Source organism: Antrostomus carolinensis, unplaced genomic scaffold (genome assembly GCF_000700745.2).
Source record: "Antrostomus carolinensis isolate BGI_N321 unplaced genomic scaffold, ASM70074v2 scaffold38125, whole genome shotgun sequence".
Classification (NCBI taxonomy): domain Eukaryota; kingdom Metazoa; phylum Chordata; class Aves; order Caprimulgiformes; family Caprimulgidae; genus Antrostomus; species Antrostomus carolinensis.
In genome coordinates, this window is record NW_010316379.1 from 1 (window position 1) to 21,240 (window position 21,240).

The 21,240-nt window shown below is 42.6% G+C and overlaps 1 protein-coding gene across 1 annotated transcript; it reads left to right on the plus strand.

Moving 5' to 3' along the window:
- Window positions 1-2,397: 2,397 nt before the first annotated feature.
- On the plus strand, window positions 2,398-21,031 carry TSPAN2 (tetraspanin 2; the record flags this gene model as incomplete). Its single annotated transcript, XM_010168261.1, has 7 exons — window positions 2,398-2,526; window positions 15,440-15,537; window positions 15,981-16,055; window positions 16,605-16,706; window positions 17,928-18,002; window positions 18,735-18,818; window positions 20,632-21,031. Coding segments are annotated over 7 exons (629 nt in total), but the record flags the coding sequence as incomplete, so codon positions are not given.
- Between the last annotated feature and the right edge of the window lie 209 nt (window positions 21,032-21,240).

A 21,240-nucleotide genomic window follows, 5' to 3' on the forward strand; every position in this document is an offset into this window, starting at 1 on the left:
CGCTCCCCGCTGCTCCCCTCTTCCTGGGGAGACACGCACCGGGTATCACAGGGCAAAGACAACTTAATCTTAACTGGTAATTTAAAGCAGCAGCCGTTTCCCCAGCACGTAGTTTCAAACACCGGGAGGCTGTGGGAGGCTCTCCCGGTATTCCATGCAGCGTATTGCAGCAGGAGGCTTCTTCACAGCATCAAGAGATGCTTTAATAATGTAATTTCAAATTGTGAGCCAACAGCTACTTTTACAAGTAGCATCCTATGAGAAACTCCTTGCATCATATGGCACTTACTTTAACCAGAGCTACCCTAGTGTGGCAATGAAGAGTGTCTACTGCAGAACCCTCAAGAGATTTAGAGAATGCTATGCCCATTCTCACCTCATTGCACCTTTTTATTGGTCTCAGTTCCACAGCACAATTAAATTCAAGCTTTCTTTTTAATTTCACTTTCCCTCATGCTGTGTTCTCCCTTCCAGTAGCCTTCTAGTTTTTCACACTGGAAAACAATTAGCAATGTTATCTTTTTAAATGTCTTTTTTTCTTTGATTCGCTGTTTTTTAAAAAGAAGACACAAAATAATCCTGTTCAGCCTCTCTGGACCAAGCAGTTTGGGCTTTTGTCTCCTTTATGCTTGAAAACACAGTTAAGCCAAGTGCTTTTCCCTCTTGGTGACAGCACTGCAAGCTCCGGGTACACAGTGCTGCTGTGCTCAAGCTGTAGGAGCAGAGTGATGTTGCCCAGCTGCAGCTGCAAGTCAGTAGAAGGACAAAGCTTTGTGTTATGTTGTTTCACAAAAGTGACAGTTACTGTGTTTTGTTATCTGCCTTTTCACTGAGATGGAAGAAACCATCCTCAGCTGGACTGGGGGCATTTATTTCAAACACATCCAAACTTACCAGAGGCACTCAGAAGCCTGGGCTGACAGGAGGGGGCTCCTCGTGTGCTCTAGCAGCCCAAAGACTGAGCCCGTGCAAGCAAGCAGGGAGGTTCAAATGCTATGACCAGGGCGGGAGGGGACCCTCACACTCTGTGGTGTGGCACTTCTGCGAGGAAAGCTGTGATCCCAAGCTCTTCAGCCATATGCTTGCCGGCTTTCTTTGCTTGCTGTAGCTCTGCCAGATGAATCAAGTGCGAGGCAATGCAGGACAGATGAAAACAGCACCACACCAGGCTGCTAAGGGCATAGTAAGCAGCATGTGTTTTGTGAACCTTGTTCAGGTTCTACAGCTGATGCAGACCTAGGCTCTGGGCCCCCATCAGAGCAGGAGCAGATCAGGGTCCTGCAGGATGCTGAAGCTGTCTGCTAGGACACACACCGTTGCCTGGTAGGCTTATAAATATGTCTGGCATGCAGTGAGTCTGAGGAGACCACTGTCTATAGATCTTTACCCTCAAACAACATGCCCTGACACTCCTTTTTGATCTAGTCTTGTTTGCATTAAAGGGAATTTTTCCTGGCATTTGACAGGATCCATCCATTTGTCATCTCTGTGATACAAGATATTGTACACTATAATAATCCTTTTACTCTGTAGTTCTGATAGGGCATCCCATGGTGATTTACAGAAAAACACGCTGTCATAATTAGTCCAAACACACTTACCTTCAGCACATCCCTAAGAAAAACACCATCCTCTCTTTCTGTCAAGCCTCTAAACAGAACCCTTCTTACAGTTGAGCAGCAGCAGCAATTCTGAAATGGTAGGTGGTCTCCTGTAGTTTGGTATGATGATCTAGAGGTCCAGCTGGTCTCTCTACAACATCATATATCCTGTGACATTGGAGCTGGACCTGTGAGACATACAGGGGAAAAGGGCACCTCTCAGCCCAAAATGCCATTATTTAGCCCTAAAAGAGCTAGGAGGGTTGGAAAAAAAGTCAAGTTACTTCTGTCCTAAAAGTTTGGTGTGTGTCAAGCCAGCAGGGCTTAACTCCTGGTCACACAGCACTCCCCCATAAGGTGCTTTTCTTACAATAACGGCATCTTGACTCCCGACCCAAGCCCTGAGTGGCCTCCCGCATGAGTACAGTGTAGTTCTGACGGTGAGGAAGGAGGGCAGAGTGTTCCTCATCGGTTTTGCAGCCTGTCTGTTCTTCTCAAGGGCACTCACTTCCCCTCCACAACTCCACTCCACTCCCCATTGCATTCAGGCCAAGTTTTGATGACTAAATGAGCTTACTTACAAGGTTTGAAAGTCGCTAGTAAGTTCAGAAGCACCACTACACTGAAGAGCTGGAATAAAGAAGCACATTGCACTATAATACGAATTCACTGTTATCAAACACTGGCAAGTGCTTCCTGAATTTTCAGACAGTGCAATCCTGAACTGAGGGATTTCAAGAAAGCATTAAGGTGCCAATGACGCCTCTTTAATGCTCTCCGCCAACTGCTACTAAAGTATTGACTGGTCTGTTTATCTTCCAGCTGGCAGGACTGGCCGTCATTGCCTTTGGTCTATGGCTGCGGTTTGGTGGGGCTATGGCAGACTTTGCTTCAGACAAAAAGTCTCCAGAGTATTTCTTCATGGGTAAGTTACAGTGCCTGTGATGCATTTAATTATATGAAGGCCAACAGTTCCTGGTCTGAACTACATAAAACAACATTCTGGTGCTGTGTGTCATGTGCCATGATGGCTTTGTCCTTTCTCTGCTTGACATCAACTTCCTTAGGCCTAACTGAACTCTCATATTTGAACCAATCCTCATGTATCCTAAGTGAATTGTCCTAATACTGTCAGAATATAAGTTGAGATGGATCAGAGACTCCTGGAACACGGAGCTCACCAATATATCCTTCCAGAGTTTTCAGTGCAGCTGCTACCCCACAGTGTCACTTCTGAATGTTTCTAATACCAGTGCAGCAGTAAAACTTTTGCTCACCAGTTCTCCCTGTGTCTGCACACAGAGGTCCTCAGTCTGACTTTAAGTATCAGAGCAAATCCTTCCACAGCAGAAAAGCAAAACTACACAGTGTTCAGTCATATAAACAACTGTTTGCCCAACCTAGGCAGGAATCAAGTAGTTCCCCATAGAACTGGTATTGGTCATATCTAATTTTAAGCATTTAAGATAAAGTTCTTTCTCCCTAGGATTTTCAGTTGGATTTTCTGGAAATGCCACCTGTGTTACCTATCTATAGACATCCTTAAATAGCAGCTGTCTAAGACTGCCAGCAACTGCATTTCTCTATCCATTGGTAATTGTAACGTGCCTTTACAGCAGAAGAGTCAGATTTTTTTCTGTTTTAATATATCACCACTGGAGATGGACTTACTCAGTAAAATCCAATCGATGCAAACATTTTTGCCATCTACAAATGCCAAGTGTGAATGAATATCCAGTCTCGCCTTGTCCATCAAGCCAGTCTGACAGGATGGCCAGGAATGGGAGCTGACCCAAGATGTCCTGTAGCAGTCAGTTACCCATCACGGGAATACTGCTGGGCTGTGCAGTTACTTTAAATACCCCGATTCTCTTAGGAGAGACCTTGACTCATACACCACATTCCTAACCCCAAGCTTCTTTAATATATGCAACCAGGCTAGAGCCACAGAGCTGACTGTATAGTACTGTGGGAAGAGATGGGTAGAATGTTATGTCCAGCAAACTTTCTGTGGGAGTTTATGAGGCTGAATAAAACCATTCAGATAAAAATTTGATTTGAACATGAGGGTTACTGTAAAATACCCTGTAGCATCTCCACTGACACAGAGAGCCAAGAAGTATGATTTACTTTTTCACTTACATCTGAGCTGCTATGTCAGCAGCATATTAGATCACCACCTTCATTTCCAGGTCCTGTTTATACGTGCTGAATTTCCTGCGCTGTATCTTGGAACTCTTCCCTGCCTCATCCACTTATGTTTGATCTAGGAGATTCAGCAAGACAGAAGGATGTTCTGGCCTTCAAAATCAAGTACTGTTGGTTTGTTAGAAGCCAGAAAGTAACACAGCCTGTGATGTGTATGAGCACCACAGCCATTTCACAGCTTTGCAGTGCAGACTGTAACACTGTGTGAACAAGATATTCTTTGATGCATACGTATTTCAATCTCTTAAAAGAATTAATCTGCTTCAGTCCTGAACAGGAATTACAAAAACTGTTCAGAGTTACAAGGCTGCACTTGACAGTCATGCTCAAGAGCTTTACCTCTCTAGATTTCAGCTCTGAGTCCCCTTTGACAGTTGTGTATTGGGCCCTTCTCACAGACACTCTAGGAGTGTTGTTTCTTTGGCTTTGTGTGTTTGCTCTGTAACATGCATTCTAGGTGACAGCCAGAATTTTGCGTAGGAATTCTTGATATGGAATCCTGTGCAGCACACAAGGAGCAGCTGCCCAGAGGGCTAAAAGAGAAAGCAGATCATCAGTATGACTTGGAGATACAAACATATGGCTGTATATTTAAAAATAATTTCTTTAGCTCTGTTCCACTGACCACTTTTGTGGCTGCCTTGTGATAATCCAAGCCCCTGTGATCAGATCAGCTTTGTGTCAGTGCCTGGAACAAGAGTGCAGCTGCATTCAGAGTTTGCTTTGTAGGTTGAAGCACTGTCCAGAATCACCATCTTGTAGAAAACATCTCATTCTCTTGCTTCTAAAGAGCAGCACATTCTGCTCTTTTTGTACCTTTATTGAGCTGCCAGCTGAATCCAACCAGCTTCTCTCTTGTGCTTCCTTGTGATGTTTTTTTCCCCTAGGTCTGAAATATTGTTTTAGTTTAAAAGAATTGATGATTATATCCTTGCATTTTCCATCAGGCCAGAATGAGTCTCCTTAAATAGCCTTGTTCTTTACCAGCAGTCCAGCTGCCTTTTCTGCCCCCTGGAATAGTTCAGGCCATGACTTGGCAACCAGGCCTGTTCATCTTTTCCAGCCACTGAAATGTTTTTGTTGGTTTGAGAACAACTTACAGGCAGCAGTGCTAAGGTCAAGCACATATGTGTTCTTAGTTTTCTGTTGCTTGTGGTTTTGTGTTCAGTGATCTATATTCCCCTGCAGTTTGCAGTTTTTAAACCTACAACTTGAAAGGCTGGAATTGGAACTCCATCCACCTTACCAGATGTATCTTGCACCAGAGTGGTCTCCCAAAATTGGACATCCTCTCTCTGCAGCTCCCCAGCTTTTGGAGTTCCCAGTGCAGTGGCAGTATTTTAATGTTACTCCATCTCATAGTACATTTTTTGTGCCTATACTTCAAGTGGTGAGGCAAAACTGTAGCTTTCCTGTTCTATTGCAGTTCAGCTCTGGTAGATTTCATATATTCCTCTCTTAGCTGTACTTGAGAGAAAAAAAAAGAAAGAAAGGGGGGAAAAAAGATAATTTCAGCAAAGGTCAATAGCTGGGCAGTTACCTCTTTTATCTGAGTTATCTGTGACACGGTACTGACCAAATGGAGAAAAGATCTGTAGAATAAAGGGAATTCCCTCGGATTGCTCGTCCTTCCTGAGACACTTCCGCCAAGATTCTGTTGAGATTTTTACTGGGCAGGAACATCTGCAACAATGAGAAGGAAAAAAAAGAGATGCTTGTGTGAACCCAAGGTGTCAGCACTGCTGTCTCACAATTAATTGGTCTTTAATTAATTCTTTGTAGTAGTGCTGTTCTTAAATTTAAAAATACCTAAAGCACAGGAGTGGAGACAAAGTGCCTGCTGAGTGCAAGTTGAGCATCTGTGGGGACTAACACGGGGACTGTTTAAGGGTCAGTTCAAGATACCTATTCTCCCCTCTTTGCTTTGGGTGGATGAAGAGTAAGGTCTGTTCTCATTCCTTGGGCAATATGGGCAAAAAGCTTCTCATAAATGAAGCACAGAGGGTCACATCACTGCCAGTAACAATAAAAGTGTACGAACTCAACAAACCCCATCAGGAATGATAACAAAAACTGATGAATGTGAATTAATCAATTGGGATGATTCTTTCTCATAACTGGCAGCACTGAATCATTGCTTCTCCTGCACAGCCAGAGCTCACAAATTTTCTGCTGTGTTATGTTCTCTGTGCTCCAGTTCCATGATCCAGTCTGTGGTCCAGGCATTCATCAAGGCCAAACTAGTTGTGGATAGAAGTTTCAGGGTGGCTGTGGATTTTTCTTAGGGTTTGTGAGAGCAGGAGTAATCATTCTGGCTTTGAAAGGTACAGTTAGATGGTGCATGCCTCAGGATATGAAGTCATGTCTGGAGTTGAAGGATATTAGTAGTTTTTCTCCATAATAGTGGGTGCCCATACAAACAGGAGTTGGCCAGCAGTTAAATCCATGTAAACTGCAACTCTCTGCTCCTGTGCCTCATTTATTACAGTTCTGTTCTTGTATTTTGGAGTCAAGCACTAATACTCTTAGTCAACAGTATTTTCTCTCCAAAATTCATAGCCTCTCAAGCTCTATTAGCCTTTAAAATGAGAGCTATTGGCAAAGAAGCCTCTGTGCAAAGATGCAATACCACAGAGGAACATCAAATGGTCCGGCCATCATGTGTATTGGAGAGGCTTTTAGACTGTACTTAAGACTTAAGGAATGAACTTGTCGTTCTTCCTATCATCTTGTGTGCAGGTCTCTTCTGCAGCTGAGGAAGAGTGGTTTAGAAAAGAAAAGGCTGATAGTGGCCCTGAGTGGAAAATGAAAGCTGCTGTACTGGAAATCTGCTTAGAAAATATGACACCACCACTACCACCCCCCAGAAAAAAGCCTTACTCAAAATGAAAGTTGTTCAGAAGTTCTCAGTTTCTGTGCTGGATCATAAAACCTAGCAATCAGTTCCTAAGAGTCGCAGAGTAAAGGCAAGGTCACCACAAAGTTAGAATTCTGGCAAAACAAGCCAATTAAGCCTAATGGAAAAATCTATCCATCTACCTCAGGTTGATTGTTTTATATTTGCAATATGCTGAGATTCAGGAGGCTTTGTTTTTTTTTTTTAAATTAATTACTTCAGCATGATAATGCACTTCATCCTTTTTGCCCGTTAAACTGTCCTCCTGGGTAAACCTTTCTCCCTCCCTGCCCTCTCTGTGTGTAGCTATCTCAAAGCTAGCCAGTTCCACACAGCAGCAACAGTTGAGCTGACAGTTATGCCATTTCCTTCTTTGACACACCTTCTTCTCCTTCCTGGAGGCAGCTCAAGTCACCCTGGTGCCTGCACAAACGTTGCTGTGAATGCTGCTCACAGAGTGGATGGGGTGTCCCTCAGCCCACCCCCGTGAGCAGGCAGGCAGAGGTATCTGATTCTGGTCAGACAGCCCATGCAAAGGTCAGAGCCCAGCACCGTAGGCTGAACACTTCTGCTCTTCCAGAACAGCCACCTGTAGCAGGTGACCAAGGTGATAAACCTGTCACTCGTCCTGCATGAAGTAAAAAGACATCAAGATGTTTTCTCTTGATGCAGGAGCACACTAAACTCCAGGAATGCTCAGGCTTTTTCAGTTACACACTCTGTTCCTCATACATACTCTTTTTAAAAGGCCTAACTCTGCTTTGGATGCCAGTCTCTAAAGTGGCTTCTATAAAAAGAAACAAGCCAACATAACCCCTTGTATCTCAAGGGAAACGTCCTGTGTTGTGTTTCATTCTGACAGAGCTGGAAATACAATGGCACTGTCCACTATGAAGCCATTAAGAGGAAAGCATTTTGTCTGCTGGAAAAAAAATAAAATAGCAGCAAAAAAGCCCTTAGCTCCTTTTTGGGGTGTGTCACTTCAAAAGCATCCGCGGAGAGGGTTTTGATTGAGTTGGCTTGTTTTGTTCCAGCACTTACTTTATCTGCTCTTAGGTAGGTAAAGACAGCTACCTGCACAATCCTAACTTTGCTGCTGTAGAGCGTTGCAGATTTCTGTCAATGCATCATGGCTGTACTGTGTGTTCTGGTTTGGGTGGCTTGGAGCCTGTGGATTTAAGCATTAGAAGTGTATAATTGTTATTGCTATCTTTGTGGAAATGTATGCACACACACACACAATTATTCAGGGTGTCCTGATCTAGAGAGGATTGCAAAGAATTGTGAGAGGATTTCAGAATACCAAATGACAAAGTATTAAAAAGACAGATGAAATACGGTATCAATAAATTAGAGTGATGCAAGTGGTAACAGATAATCTAAGCAGTATAAACACTCCAAATTAGCTATAACTACACAGGAACATGATCTTAGAATCACTGTCAGTTGCTCTTGACAAGAGTGCCTTGCTCAGCTGCAGTCAAAAGGCAGACAAATCTCAGGAATTATCAAGAAAGAAAATGAGAATACAACTGAGAAATTTTAATGTAATGTAAATTTCCAGTGCACTCAGTGTCGAATGTTGTGTGTCATTCTGGTCAAAAAGGATGCAATAAAACTAGAAAAAACTACTAAGAAGTTTGACAAGATTATTATCATACTATGCACTAAGAAAAAGTTCCATATTAGGAAGTTTTTCACACTATTCACATCATTAAATTGTAGCATCCATTGCCACAGGATTCTGTGAGGTTCAACTGCAATAGTACAGATCCACCCAATACACGTGTGCCGATTACATCTGACTTCAGTGAAGTTTGGTACAGGGTGACGTAGATACTGACAGAGCTGTTGGAGACCACTGAGAAGGTAATAGCTGACATACTTTGGTTTATGTAAATTTGAGACATAACTATTTAGGGTTGTGAGATGCATGTGAGCAAGACATGTAACAAGTGCTGGTATTCTGTGGGAAGGGGGAGACAGTGACCAGGATGTTACATTACAGTAAGGTTGCTTTTAAATTGAAATTCAGAATTTGTGCATCAGCAGAAGCCTACAAACTGGCTGGTATCTGTAATGCTTTTGTGGTTCCAGGAAGATTAACCGTGAAATACCTGTTGAATTCACACAACTCATGTAATTATGATTGTGCATTATGCTCAAATTAAGTGTATGTTCCAATTTTTGAGAAACTGATCTTCCTTCAGAGGACTCTGCCTCTCTTCTTCAGTTTTGTAAATGTGTTTGATCGATAAATATACTAAAAATCTATTAACACAAAACTGGTAATCTCTAGTAATGAGCCTGTTTCAGAAACTGAGTTGGCTACCATGTGCAGCATACACAACTGTCCCTGGCTGGCCCGTTATTTCCAACTCCTACACGTATTTCTCATCTTTTCCAATAGTGCATTTGCACTACAGGTTCCTTGGTGCTCTACTGAGGGCTTGAGAGCCTCAGTCCTTCTGAGGACTGCCTCCTCCAGACTGTAGTGCACAAACAACCTCAGGAAAATCTCCTCAAGTCGTGTCTGGGTTCTAGGACTCCTGTCAGCACTGTCCCTCAATCCCTTATACCAAGGACAGAGCTTCTTGTTTTCTTAGTAGAGTGTGAACAGTTGGCGGTTTGTTCAGTGTTAGTTACTCAGCCTAAAAAAGAAAAAGTAGAATTTTTTAAAATGGAAAGTGACCATAGCAGCCAGGTAAACAAGAAACCCATGTGAAATAAAGCCAGACAGAGAGACAGTGTATGTCTGTCTGCTCCTGCTCTTTGCAGTAGGTTCTAGACAGGCATTTGTATCTCAAAGTCATCAGTAAGGTTTTTAGAAAAAACAAACCAACAAACAAACAAAAAACAACTCTGTGAGTGGGTTCTATTCCAGACTCTGAAATTAGATCTTTACCAGCCTGGGCAGCTAGCAGAGCGTATCTGGTGGTGGTAGTGATGGTTCATGCACTGTCTGAAATAAGAGTGGTTTTAATGTTCATACTAGTAGGTTCCTACCTGCCTGGTTTGTGTTGGAATGTTTCCTTTCTGTTCATAAAACATTGGTAGTACACACTTCTGCCTATCATGTGATTCTTGGCAATGGGAGCATAGAGGGACTCCGGTTCTAAGGTGACAGTTGTTACTCTATCCAAGTGCCACACTAAAGAACTAGTGACATTTCCTTTCAGAGTAGTTATGCATGGATTTGCATGTTACCTTGAGAGCGGTTTTTAATTGCTCTAAGGAACAAAGCAGATGTCTTGCAGATTTACCTTGTAATTTTTCTAAAAATGGGGCTGATCCCTCCCTCACTCTTGCTACACATACAGACATACTGCAGTCAGCAGCTATAATATTCCATCCTTCTCTTCTACCCAGTCTAACATGATGAAACTCTGTATTCGCTGTAAATCACAAAGGTTTCGTTCATCCAGAAACGTCACACAGAACACCCCTTACCCTTCTTGAGTGTGTTCTTCACACCTGCAGATCTGCTGTCTCCAAGAACAGCCCCAGTAGGGTGTATGTGCTCATCCTCAGAGGAAACAGTATCTCACGGAAGAAGGCTGTGCCATGAACATAGATGCCAACTAGAGATCTCATATTGAGTTGTGGATTGGCCGTTCTTCATTACTGGGAGCCAGAAGTTGCTCCAAGATTGCCAGGTAACTTTTTAATTCTCCTTCTAATTGCAAAGTAGTCTGATAGGAAATGGGAATCCCTCCTGTTGGAATTTTCACAGGGAATAGCCCCATTTGACATTTTCCTTTCAGGAAATAATGAATTTCCCCAGGGGATTAATAAAAAACCCCAGGTATATAGAAAAGCTGCTGCTTTACTGCTTTCCAGATTTGTTCTTTGAATGAAACAGTGGCTGAAGTATGGGCTTCCCCTCGTGTTACACTTTTTAATTTTTTAGCCAGAATGGAAATAATTTTGTTATTAGGTGTTCTCTCACTTGACTTACTGATAAAAGTAGAAGTGTTAGTTTCTCTTCACAGCTTACAAAAATATGTGTGTTTGTGTGGGGGAGTGGTTTAACACAGCTAAAACAACAACAAAAAAATACCCACCACCCCAAAACATGAATATTTTCTCACAAAAAAGGTCAAGAGAATAGGCTCTGTCCAAAAAAAAAACCCCTGTCCTATGACACTTCATTTTTCATCCTCTTATGTTTACAAAGAAGCCCATATTTCCTCCAGTGCCCCTCACAGTCATCGGTGTCCTGTCTACACCTGCTCAGATCAATCGATTTTTTGTTGCATTTTGCACATGGCTTTTGATTCTTTGCAATGTGCCTCTTCATCCCTTTGCTTTCAGGGCTGAGGGTGACTTGCTTTGTGGGTCCTGCATGCAGGTGTGATAAATATTCCTGAGTATGGGCAGTCACACAGATGGCAGGTTTCTGCCGTTAGGTCCAGTGTTTGCCCTCCTTAATGCCGTAGCAGTGTGCCTGCTCTCAATATTCTGTCTTCATCTGTTGTCTACTCCTGTGTAGGCTGCGTGCTGCCAACCAAGTCAGAGACTAGTTAGCTGTCAAACTCTCTTTCCTCTTCATTAGCAGACACAGATCAAAGTGACAAATTTAGGAATTGGGAAATAAACAGAGGCAAGAAGAGTTAAGAGGAAAAATTTCACACAGGCCACAAATATTTGCTTCCTTTCTACCTTGTACTTTTTTTACTTCTGCTGCGCAAAAAGCTGCAGCGAGACAGTCTCCTCAGAATTTTCCATTCACTAAAACAAGCTCTTTACCTTGACTCAACTTGCACAATTCTTTTTGCCCTGCTGAGCTTTTGTGACACTTTTTTGTGTCAGAGTTTCTAGCTACCAAACGTGTTCCATTTTGTGACTATAAACGAAGTGTCGTTTTTGTTTCTCTGCTGCACTGTAGGTGCGAACGTGGAGGCCACGCCATGACTTTGTATTTTACAACGGAAGCACTTATGAATAGAAGCTGATTAAGGCGTTGCTTTCAATCCTGCTTTTTTGAAAGGAACAGGCTTTAGTGAAGCTTAGTTACTTTTCCATAGTAATGTATAACATTAACACCACCAAGTTTCTGGATTTATCTGCTTTGCTGTTCCTAACTGGGCTAACCTGATGGCTGTGGTAAGGCTGTGATTCTAAGGGGTGCCATACATTGTCACCCTTTTATTTTTCTTTCTAGAGAGTCTTGCTTTTCAGTTTAGGTCTGTTCCAATTAAGAATTTGAGGTGATCATGCCTACATTGCTGCATACAGCCCACTAGGAAAAGAAATACTAGCTTCCTGTCTTACATATTTACACCATATAGGATGTTTCTGAATCTCTTGCTCCGATACCCTTCCTGGAAATCATCTTCCACTTGAGCACAGCTGGATCTGGGTGCTAGGAATCCTCACAGTGCAACCTGAGAAGTAACCTGGTCCCTTTGAATTTTTTTCAAGCTGCTTTTCAAATGTCTTATTTCTATGTGAAAGATTGCATGCATGTATTTATAGTAGACAAGTAAAAACATCTTTAGTTTTGTGGAATTGTTTGTAAGTGTCATCATTAGTTTCCATCTAGAAACAGCACTCTGAGTATCAGCAACTACTAGTCCCAGGCTGAGAAAGGACAAAGTCTGGACTGAACTCTGCTGAACAGAAGATGGAAGAAGGTGTTTAAACTCTTGGCTGGCTCAGCTGTGGGGCCAGACACAGAGCAAGCTGAGCTTTGTTTAGCGAGTGGTGCGAGTTCTTCCTGTAACACGCCTTAAAAGGGAAGTTCTGACTGAGGTGGCGGTTTAGCTGTGAGTCATGCAAGTGAAATGTTAAGTTTGTTTCTCAGACAAAAGCGTATCCACATTCCTGAGAGTGGTCTCACCCCTCAGCCTCAGAGAACTTTGTCTTTGCTCGCTGGAAGCAACAAAAAGAAATGGGAAGACTTCTTTCCAGTCTTCTTAATCAAAAAGTCTCTCTACTAACTTGCCTGATAAGTAATTCCAGGGACTGGAGTAGGGAGTGACATGCAGAAAAGGGTCCAGGAAACATCTTTATAATTACACTGTTTGTTACCATGGAGATGTCAGAAAATGGCAGTGTTGGTGTTTGGCAGTTGAACAGCAGCTCCTGCACCTGAGAGATGGTTTTTATCTTTTCCAGTTCATCTCCCATGAGGGGCTGATCTTTCTCTCCTGAGCCATACATATCTTTGTATACCCCTCCCTCAGCAAAACCCACTGTCTTGTGAATACGTGTACAAGTGTTAGCTTGAAGAATGAAGAATGCTTAGTCCTAGTAAGTCACAATATACTGAATATTAAAAATCAAGAAAATACAGAATATGTACAGTCAGCAGCAAATCCCACATATCTGGCATCACAGATCTGTCAAATACATATTAATTATAATTGTTTTATTGCTACTTAGCAGCATGTGTTCCTCAGCAGCAATTCTTGGCACAAGGAAGGTACCAGGGCAAGAGGATGGAAGGGAGGAGAAGGATCACAAGAGCTGGGATAGATATCTGGCCCATATACAGTGACTGGACAGTGAGGTGCCGATGAGTGGGCAGCAGGCAGGAGTTTGCCTTCTCCAAGCAGTCTGCGTGTGTGTGGCAGAGTAGCTGGATGCTCTGCACTGGTATATGGATTGTTTTGGGGTTTTTTTTAATTTCCCCAGCAGTCATTGCAAACTGTTATTTGTGGGGCTTTCTAGTCTAGGTTACACAAGGCTTCCTGACAGTAAATGCCAGCAGCTCTGTTAACCCTTAAGATTTGGGTCAGATTTTAAAATAATGTTTAAATTGGTAATTGAGAATACTAAATGTTCTCATTAAAGTTTGCATAGCCAAAGCTGGGAGCAGGGTTCACTGTGCCCTCTGGTGTGCACAGTCTATAGGTCCACTCATAACAGCACGAGGGAAGTGAAGCTGGTTTTTCTAACAGTGGATTGGCATAGCAGATTTCTGCGTGTCCTCCACGTCGCCCGCACAAGATGAAGACTAGAATTACAAGGCACTGCGCTGAGCTTGTTGTCCTTGGGCTGCCATGGTACCCAGAGACAAGGCACAAACACAGCTGTGATCTGATGGGAACTGACACCACACATGAATGGATGTATTGCCCAAGCACAAATCAGGCATGTAATTTTACAAGTGAGGAAAGAAAAATTCTGTGTCCTGGTTTCCTTTTATCCTAGATGAAGCCCATATGAAAAAAACCCTGTTGAATGTGAGTATTTCTAGCAGTTTTACAGGTGGCAGAGATGAATGTTATTCCTCTTTCCTCTACAGTTTTTGTCCTGTCCTACATAGCTACGGTCCCAGTCTTTAACTATGTATGGGGCTATGCTGACATCTCCTGTGTTCTGTACGTGTCTCAGGGCTGGTCTTTGCTGGCAGTCTCATCCTCAGATTGCTTCATTATCTTCTTAATGTGTTTAGTCTGATGATCCACTATTTGTTGTTCTTTCTTTATGTCACTGAATTTGTCTACACACAGATAACTCCTTGTGCCATAGCTGCAGGTCCATTCAGCAATGCAGTCCCAGGAAGAGGTTGGCAGAGGTGTCCGAGCAGTCCCCCAGACGATTCAGTAACTGCCTGACACTTCACTGCAAATGTCCGGAACATGAGGGCAATGCAGTGTTGGCCACTGCAGAGCCACTCTGATTCAGCCGATTGAAATAAGGTGGTGGGAGGGTATTCTGCAGCTCTGATGAGGGCAGCATGCATCATGAGATGCTGTTTGTAGCCATGCATGCAAGGTTCTTGGCCTCTAAACCTTACGACACTCTACCCCTTTCATACAGAATCACCCTTTCTTAATATCTGATGCAATTAGCCTGGTTCTGTGATTCTGTCCGTTCTCAGGCAACACTTCTCCAAGTCTTCTGATCATAATCCACACATAATATTAGCCTTTAAAAGCTGCTGATATCTCATATTCTGACACTTGCATCAATATGTTAGAGTAATGATGCTGGAATATGCCCCCCCAACAGGCAGTAAAGCAGCTACTTATCATAAAAGGAAGATGCCATGCTCCAAATCACTGAACTGTAGACAAGCTTCCGTTCTCTGCAGCGACCAAGCTCAGGACTATTGCTGAGCTTATGACATCCCCCAGGCTGTTCTTCCCACTCATTACTTTGCCAGAGGGTGCAAATTCATCATGTCATTCACTTCCTCTAACAGTTAATCATCCTCTTCTTTCCAACAGCAATCAGCTTTTTCCCCAGCCAAAGCAGAGGAACATCACACTCTAGTAGCTGTACCTTTCCTGAAGATCTTCAAATGTCCTTTTTTATTTACTGTGAGACAACTGATAGAGCGCAGCTGCCAAGCAGCTTTTTGAGTTCCACCCCTGCATAGCAGTACAGCACATTTACAGCCCCAGGTTTCAGAGAAATAAGCCATCTAGCAATGTCTAGCAAAATAAGCCATCTAGCAATTTATTTTGTCATACGTTCCTCACTGAAGAGTTGTAAGGTGGTTCTGGATGGTATGGTGTATGTTCTTCCTGGACTGAGCTGCCCTTGGGACAGGAAACTTGGGAGGTGGAAGTCTTCTCAATTGCCTTGATAAGATTCTCCAAGAATTCTGAGGAAATAATTGGTTTCCTTTCATAGCAAGAGCAACTTTTCTGTGTAACAGGTGTTCGTTGTGAGAGCCAGAGACCACGTTAGTTACAAATGTGTGGTTTTGACAAAATAGATAGCAGACTTTGGGGAGAGAAACCTTCTTAAATTCTTGTCTGATTCTGATTTTTCATAGGACTCTATGTATTGGTGGGAACAGGGGCTGTCATGACCACAGTTGGATTTTTTGGGTGCTGTGGAGCAGCGCGGGAGTCTCAGTGCTTACTTGGAGCAGTAAGTAAAAGGTTTCAAGGGCCTGGGCCGCACAGGAAAATCATTCAAAAGCATATGCTTTGTGTTATTAGTGGAAAGATCTTTGCTGTCCAAGACCTGAAATGTTTTATGTCCTTTTACTGGCTAATCTAGCATCTCTAGCTATGATGCTATTGCAGAGCTTCTACACACGAAGCTGTTCCATTGCTTGTCTCGTGATATATTTCCTGAAATTACCTTTTTTCCTTTCCGAAGCTGCCATCTGTGAGCCACATCTCTGCCATTTCCACTTTTGTTTCCATATTACAAGAAATCTGACTTGACGCCCTTGTTACAGACCCAGCTTTCTCTGAGTTCCTGTGTGAGCTGTGAGGCCTGGGCAGGGATGAGGGACTGAGTGGCAGTCCGTATGAAGCAGAATTGTGCAAGGTGTATTAATACAAGACTCTCTTCTTCCTCGGCAGTTCTTTGCTTGCTTGTTGGTGATATTTGCAGCTGAGGTCACTGCTGGAGTATTTGCCTTTATAGGCAAGAAAGTGGTAAGTAGCAAGCAACATCTAATGTAATAATAGGGCAGTTATGGATTCCAGTGCCAACTGACCTACAATCTGGCTCTTGCATAGGAAAACTTTCCAGGAGACTTTTCCCAGGAAGATGCTCTGACGTGCTTACGTGGAGTCAGTGAGAGCCTGTGTTATCACAAGTCCAGAATGGGGTGCAGTTTTTGCCCCTCTCTGTTTAAGAAAATCTGTAGGTGTGGTTCAACCTTACATCCACAAGGAACATCAAGTAGAACTATATGATAAGAGGGTAAATTGCTTGGAAAAAGGCTGACCAAATTCAAGCACTGAACTTCTCCAACTAACAGCATTTAACCAAAACACAGAATACAGCATGTGCACGTTCTGACCCGTGCAGAGTCTGTCTGAACGCCATCAGGCCACAAAACCTCCTACTTTCCAGTTGTGGTACCTCAGTTTACCTGGCATAATTTTCTGTTCTGGAGGTTGATAACACAAGCTGGAAGTCTGCACTGGATTGGGAGTAAGACTTATTTGCCACTCACTTGGAAAGTCTGATTTCTGCAGGCAATACAGGAAGCCCAGAAAATCTATGAAGACGTTTATGATGACTATATGAAAAACCCTGGGGGGAAGGTCAACAGGACTATCTATCGCTACCACTTGGCTGTGAGTAGTCCTCCCGAGCTTTAACACCTTGCACTACTACTGTCATATTACCCTTTAAAATTCAGAATGCCTCCCACTGAGGTATGAAAGAATAGAACTGAGTGTTACTTAAAATGGAGCTAGAGGCTCACAACCCAGGCTCCTGATGGCTCTGTCAGAATTCTGTTTTTCAGATGCCAAGCGATCCCTACCTTTGAAAGTGAAAATGGCCAGGCTGTTAAATTTCATGTAGTGCTTCTGGTCTTTGTTGTGCAGAATATATGACTATTATGGCCCTTGTGGATATTAAAATCCAAGAATAAATACTCACAAATACAGAGAGGTAGAAGGATCTGAATCTCTGCATTTGCCAGAGGAAAAAAAACCTGTCACCTGTGTCCCAGGACCTACAATGGGGCAGATCATGTCACTGACTGAACCAAGTAGGTAAAGCAGCAAAAGTAAATATGTGACTCAGTTCAGGCCACCCAAAAAGTTAAGTATCTGAATCAGAATCTGTGACTTCCTGAATCCTATTTGTGTCCATCCTATATCTACACTGCCTCCCACAGAGATCAAGCCCAAGCTTTGTCGCTCCTTGCAGCATTCCCACGTTCTTTAGAACAAACATTTCACAACCTCAGACCCTTTTGTCCTTCTCCCACAGCTGTTATTTCTGACCCAAAAAATTCCCAGCATTTTGTGGGAGATAGGCAAACAGGAAAAACAAACCCTCTGAAACACACTGATTTATTACTGTCTTCAAAACCAGCACTTTGTTTTGTCAGAAACAGATTCCAGCATTCTCTGTTGTAGCTTTCCTGCACTGCCCATAATTCTGTATGCACTGTTTGAACTTTCTCCTTTCTGCCTTTAACAACAACTGTTTCTTTGTAAGCCAGTGATCTGCTTTTCCAAAACCCATCTGTTTGCTTTGTTATGAGATACTGTGATAAAAATCCCTTCTGGAAGTTGTTGTTAATACAAATTTGTCTGTTTGCTATGGCCTCAGACCATTGAAACTGATTTTTGAGAAATCTGGCCCACACAGTTGGAACTCTACCAGAGGTAGCAGTTAATATAGGAAATAAATTTATGACTTGATCTGTATTTTCTTTTTTTTTTTTTTTTAGTTAGTTATTGTCTCACTTTCAGTATGAAAGTAGTAACTCACTTTCAGTGTGAAACAAGCCTATGGTTCCCCCTTCTTTGATTCTTCATATGTCTCTCTCTTTCATTTAGCTCCAGTGCTGTGGTAAAGATAATGTGGAACAACAAATGGGATTACCCTGTCCAGAGAATATCCAGATGCCAAAGGCAAGTGTCCTCTGCTCTGGGTGTTCTAATCACTTTTTCCATGTCAATTGTTTAGTAAAATTGGAGATATTCTATAACTAAAAGAAAGGAAGAACTTCCTTTTTATCTCGCAAATTCCAGCATGAAATTCCATATGAAATGGAGCAGAGTGGAAGCAGGTGTAAATTGGAGGTCACATGGAACATGCCCAGCCCTCCTTTCTGAAACCTGCTTGTAGCAACCCATGGTAGCTGAGACAGTATTACATAACCTGAAAAGAAAAGCGGGAAGGACGTAGCAGAACAGGAGTTCTGAGTGACAAGCCCCATGAAGGCTGAACTTTGGCAGTGCCTGCCTGAATCAGGCATGGAGACTCCTGACTAGAAACTTAGATGGCGTTAAGAATGAGACTGTCGAATCTGCTTGTGAGTACGTTGTCAATCTGAAGGGCCAACCTTCCTGATTTAGCATGGCCTATCATATAAAGGATTTTAAGTTTATGGGAAACTTTAAAAAGTAAGAAAATTACTTGTATGTGTCAGCCTGTACAGGCAAGAAGTATAGATGTCTCACTAGAAAAGGGAACATGCTGTTAAAATTGTCCAATGAAACACAAGGCATAGATGCAAGAATTAGGACAGAGATTGCAGTAATATTTCCCAAGTTTATCTGTTGTTTAGTGAGAACAGCTGACAGAGTTGGTTGGAGTATATTTTTCTAGGAGTAAAAATCTTTCAATTTTGTTTTTAATAGAACTGCCTGGCTGAAATCCAGAATGTAATTGATGCTGATCTGCGTTTAGTTGGAATTGTTGGAATTGCAATTGCTGGCATTGCAGTGAGTAAATCCATGTTCTCGCTCTCAAACCTATATTTAAGCCCAGTACCCCATCCCTTACTCAAAGCTTCGTGGAAGGTGTTTTGCAGCAGCTGGTGAGATTCCTCAAAGGTGCAGCTATTCTCATCGCTTTCTGTGTGCCCTCTTTCTGTGTGTTGCCTGCACTGGTGCAAGCAGACTTTCATGACTTCGTTTTACCAGTTCATTTACCAGTAGGAAAGCAGAGTGCATATGAATCAAACTGGAAAGCAGAAGGCTGTAGCAGCGTTTCTTCTGTTCCAAAACAACTGCAGACTGATGCTTTAGGCTCTCTGAGGATCCATTCCTTAGATTTCATAAGGAATAGAGAGTACCCACCCTTTGTACAGAAATGGCTTTCCAGGAAAACGCTGGCTCTAGCATTGGTTCAATGTGAAGGATAGTTTGTAAACAGATTTTCTAGGTCACAGATCCAGTGATCAGTATGTCTTTTGTTAAAGGAACAGGATTTAAACTGCATAGCATTCAGAACAGCATTTCTTTCCTAAATGTGTAGCACCCAGTTACATGCAGCTGTTTCATCAAATTGTGTCATCAAAGCGTCAAAAACTTTCCTTACAGCCTGCCCTGTCCCACAAGCGTGTACTGCTGTATTCCCAAGAACTGCTCCTTCCCGACAGACACCAATAGATGTCACCCTGCTGCAGGGATCTGGAGGAGTGGGCAGGCATTTCCCAGCACGCCTGTGCCCTGACTTCCTTCGGACTCAGAACCCAGCAGCAATCAGAAGCAGCATAAGGAGCCAGAATATTAGCAAAAAAATACACCTTTAGCTGCTCTGAAGGGCGGGAGGTTCATGGACTTATATGGACACTTAGAAACAGATGAAGGGTTTATGTACATAATAGAAACCATAGCATGGGTAAAGGGGATTAAACAATCCTGTGATTTGTATAAAACATGAAGGTGTACTCAAAAATACAGCAAAGCAACATGGCCAGGACAGAGTTCCAATAACCTCATTGCTCAGATACAACAGAAGTTATGAAATGATAACCTCTGTAGCAGCAGAAACAGGTCTGTACATTTTTCTGTGCTTGTTTCTGACACTTCATTCTGTCTCCTCCCTCCTTAGGGAAGGGATAGGATCTCAGTGGTGTAGCTGCCTGATAGCATTGCTTATCCCCATCATCAGAAAAAAGCATGGGGAGGTAGCTGCCAACTGCTTTGGAGAATCAACCTATGGCAAAAAACAAATTCCTGGAGACTCTGGCAACACCCACTGTTCTCTGCTTTTAACGTTCCCGCTAGTTAACTAGTTACCCAATATGAACAGAGCTTTAAATTTAATGTGCAGTCTTGGTCTTGAGTAGCAACTGTTAAGAGCTTAGCTTTCTGAAAAGCTGCAATGCACAGCACCAGTTCCAGAGAACTGGCTCCTCTGGAATCATTCTCTGCTCTTAATCAAAGGCGTGTACAACATCCCACGTAGGAGTATTCTGAAACTCAGGACCTTTTGGTGCAATACTAGACATAATACCAATAGCGACAGTTATTGATGTCAGTGAAATTTATGTTAATAATATTAATGTTCGGAGCCGTTACGCTGGCCTTAATGTTTAGACCAAAGAACAGAGAAACTAGCGTGAGCAGATAAAATCGTGGCTTTAAGTATCGGTGACATCTCTTTGATGTTAATTGTCTGATGTCTTGGGGGTTGTAGATGGAAGCAGGCACTTGCTACTCTGCCATAAGAACCTTCAGATTGTTCTGATATGCAGACTATTTTATAACTGTTTAAGTGGATCCCTAAATTGCATCCCTTCTCTTCTAGATCTTTGGCATGATATTCAGCATGGTTCTGTGCTGTGCGATCCGTAACACGAGAGACATGATCTAAAACTGTCACTGCACAACTATGTCCCAGGAGTTCCAGACTAAGCTTTACAAGAAGTGCTCTTCTACCCAATTTAATAATTGTAATGCATTTTAATTAGTGTTTTAACATACTGAGAGGAAAATATCCCATTAGATGAGCAGGTGAATTGTATTAGTTACAGTAAAATGGAAGTGAACAAAAAAGGGTTTTAAAATGTCCTTTTTAATGAAAAAAGCAAAGGTACATCTAAGACTAATTTGATTTTTAATGTTTGTATATGTGCAATTAAGAGTTTACATATCTATAGATATTGTGTAAGCACATACATATCTCTCCTTACAAACATATACATGCACACGGGCAGGTACCGGTCGGTACCCGCAGTACCTTGTTCAGGTCAGTACGTGCAGATGGAGTACGTTGTGTGTGCAGGTTTGCACGCATGTTCTTCCAGAGTCCCACTACGCCAGAGTGTGCGCACACCCACAGGTACACAGTGCTTGAAAGCCTTTCACATTGAGCCCCTGTCTGCCAAGAATTAGCAGAGGAACAAATGCCATTTTA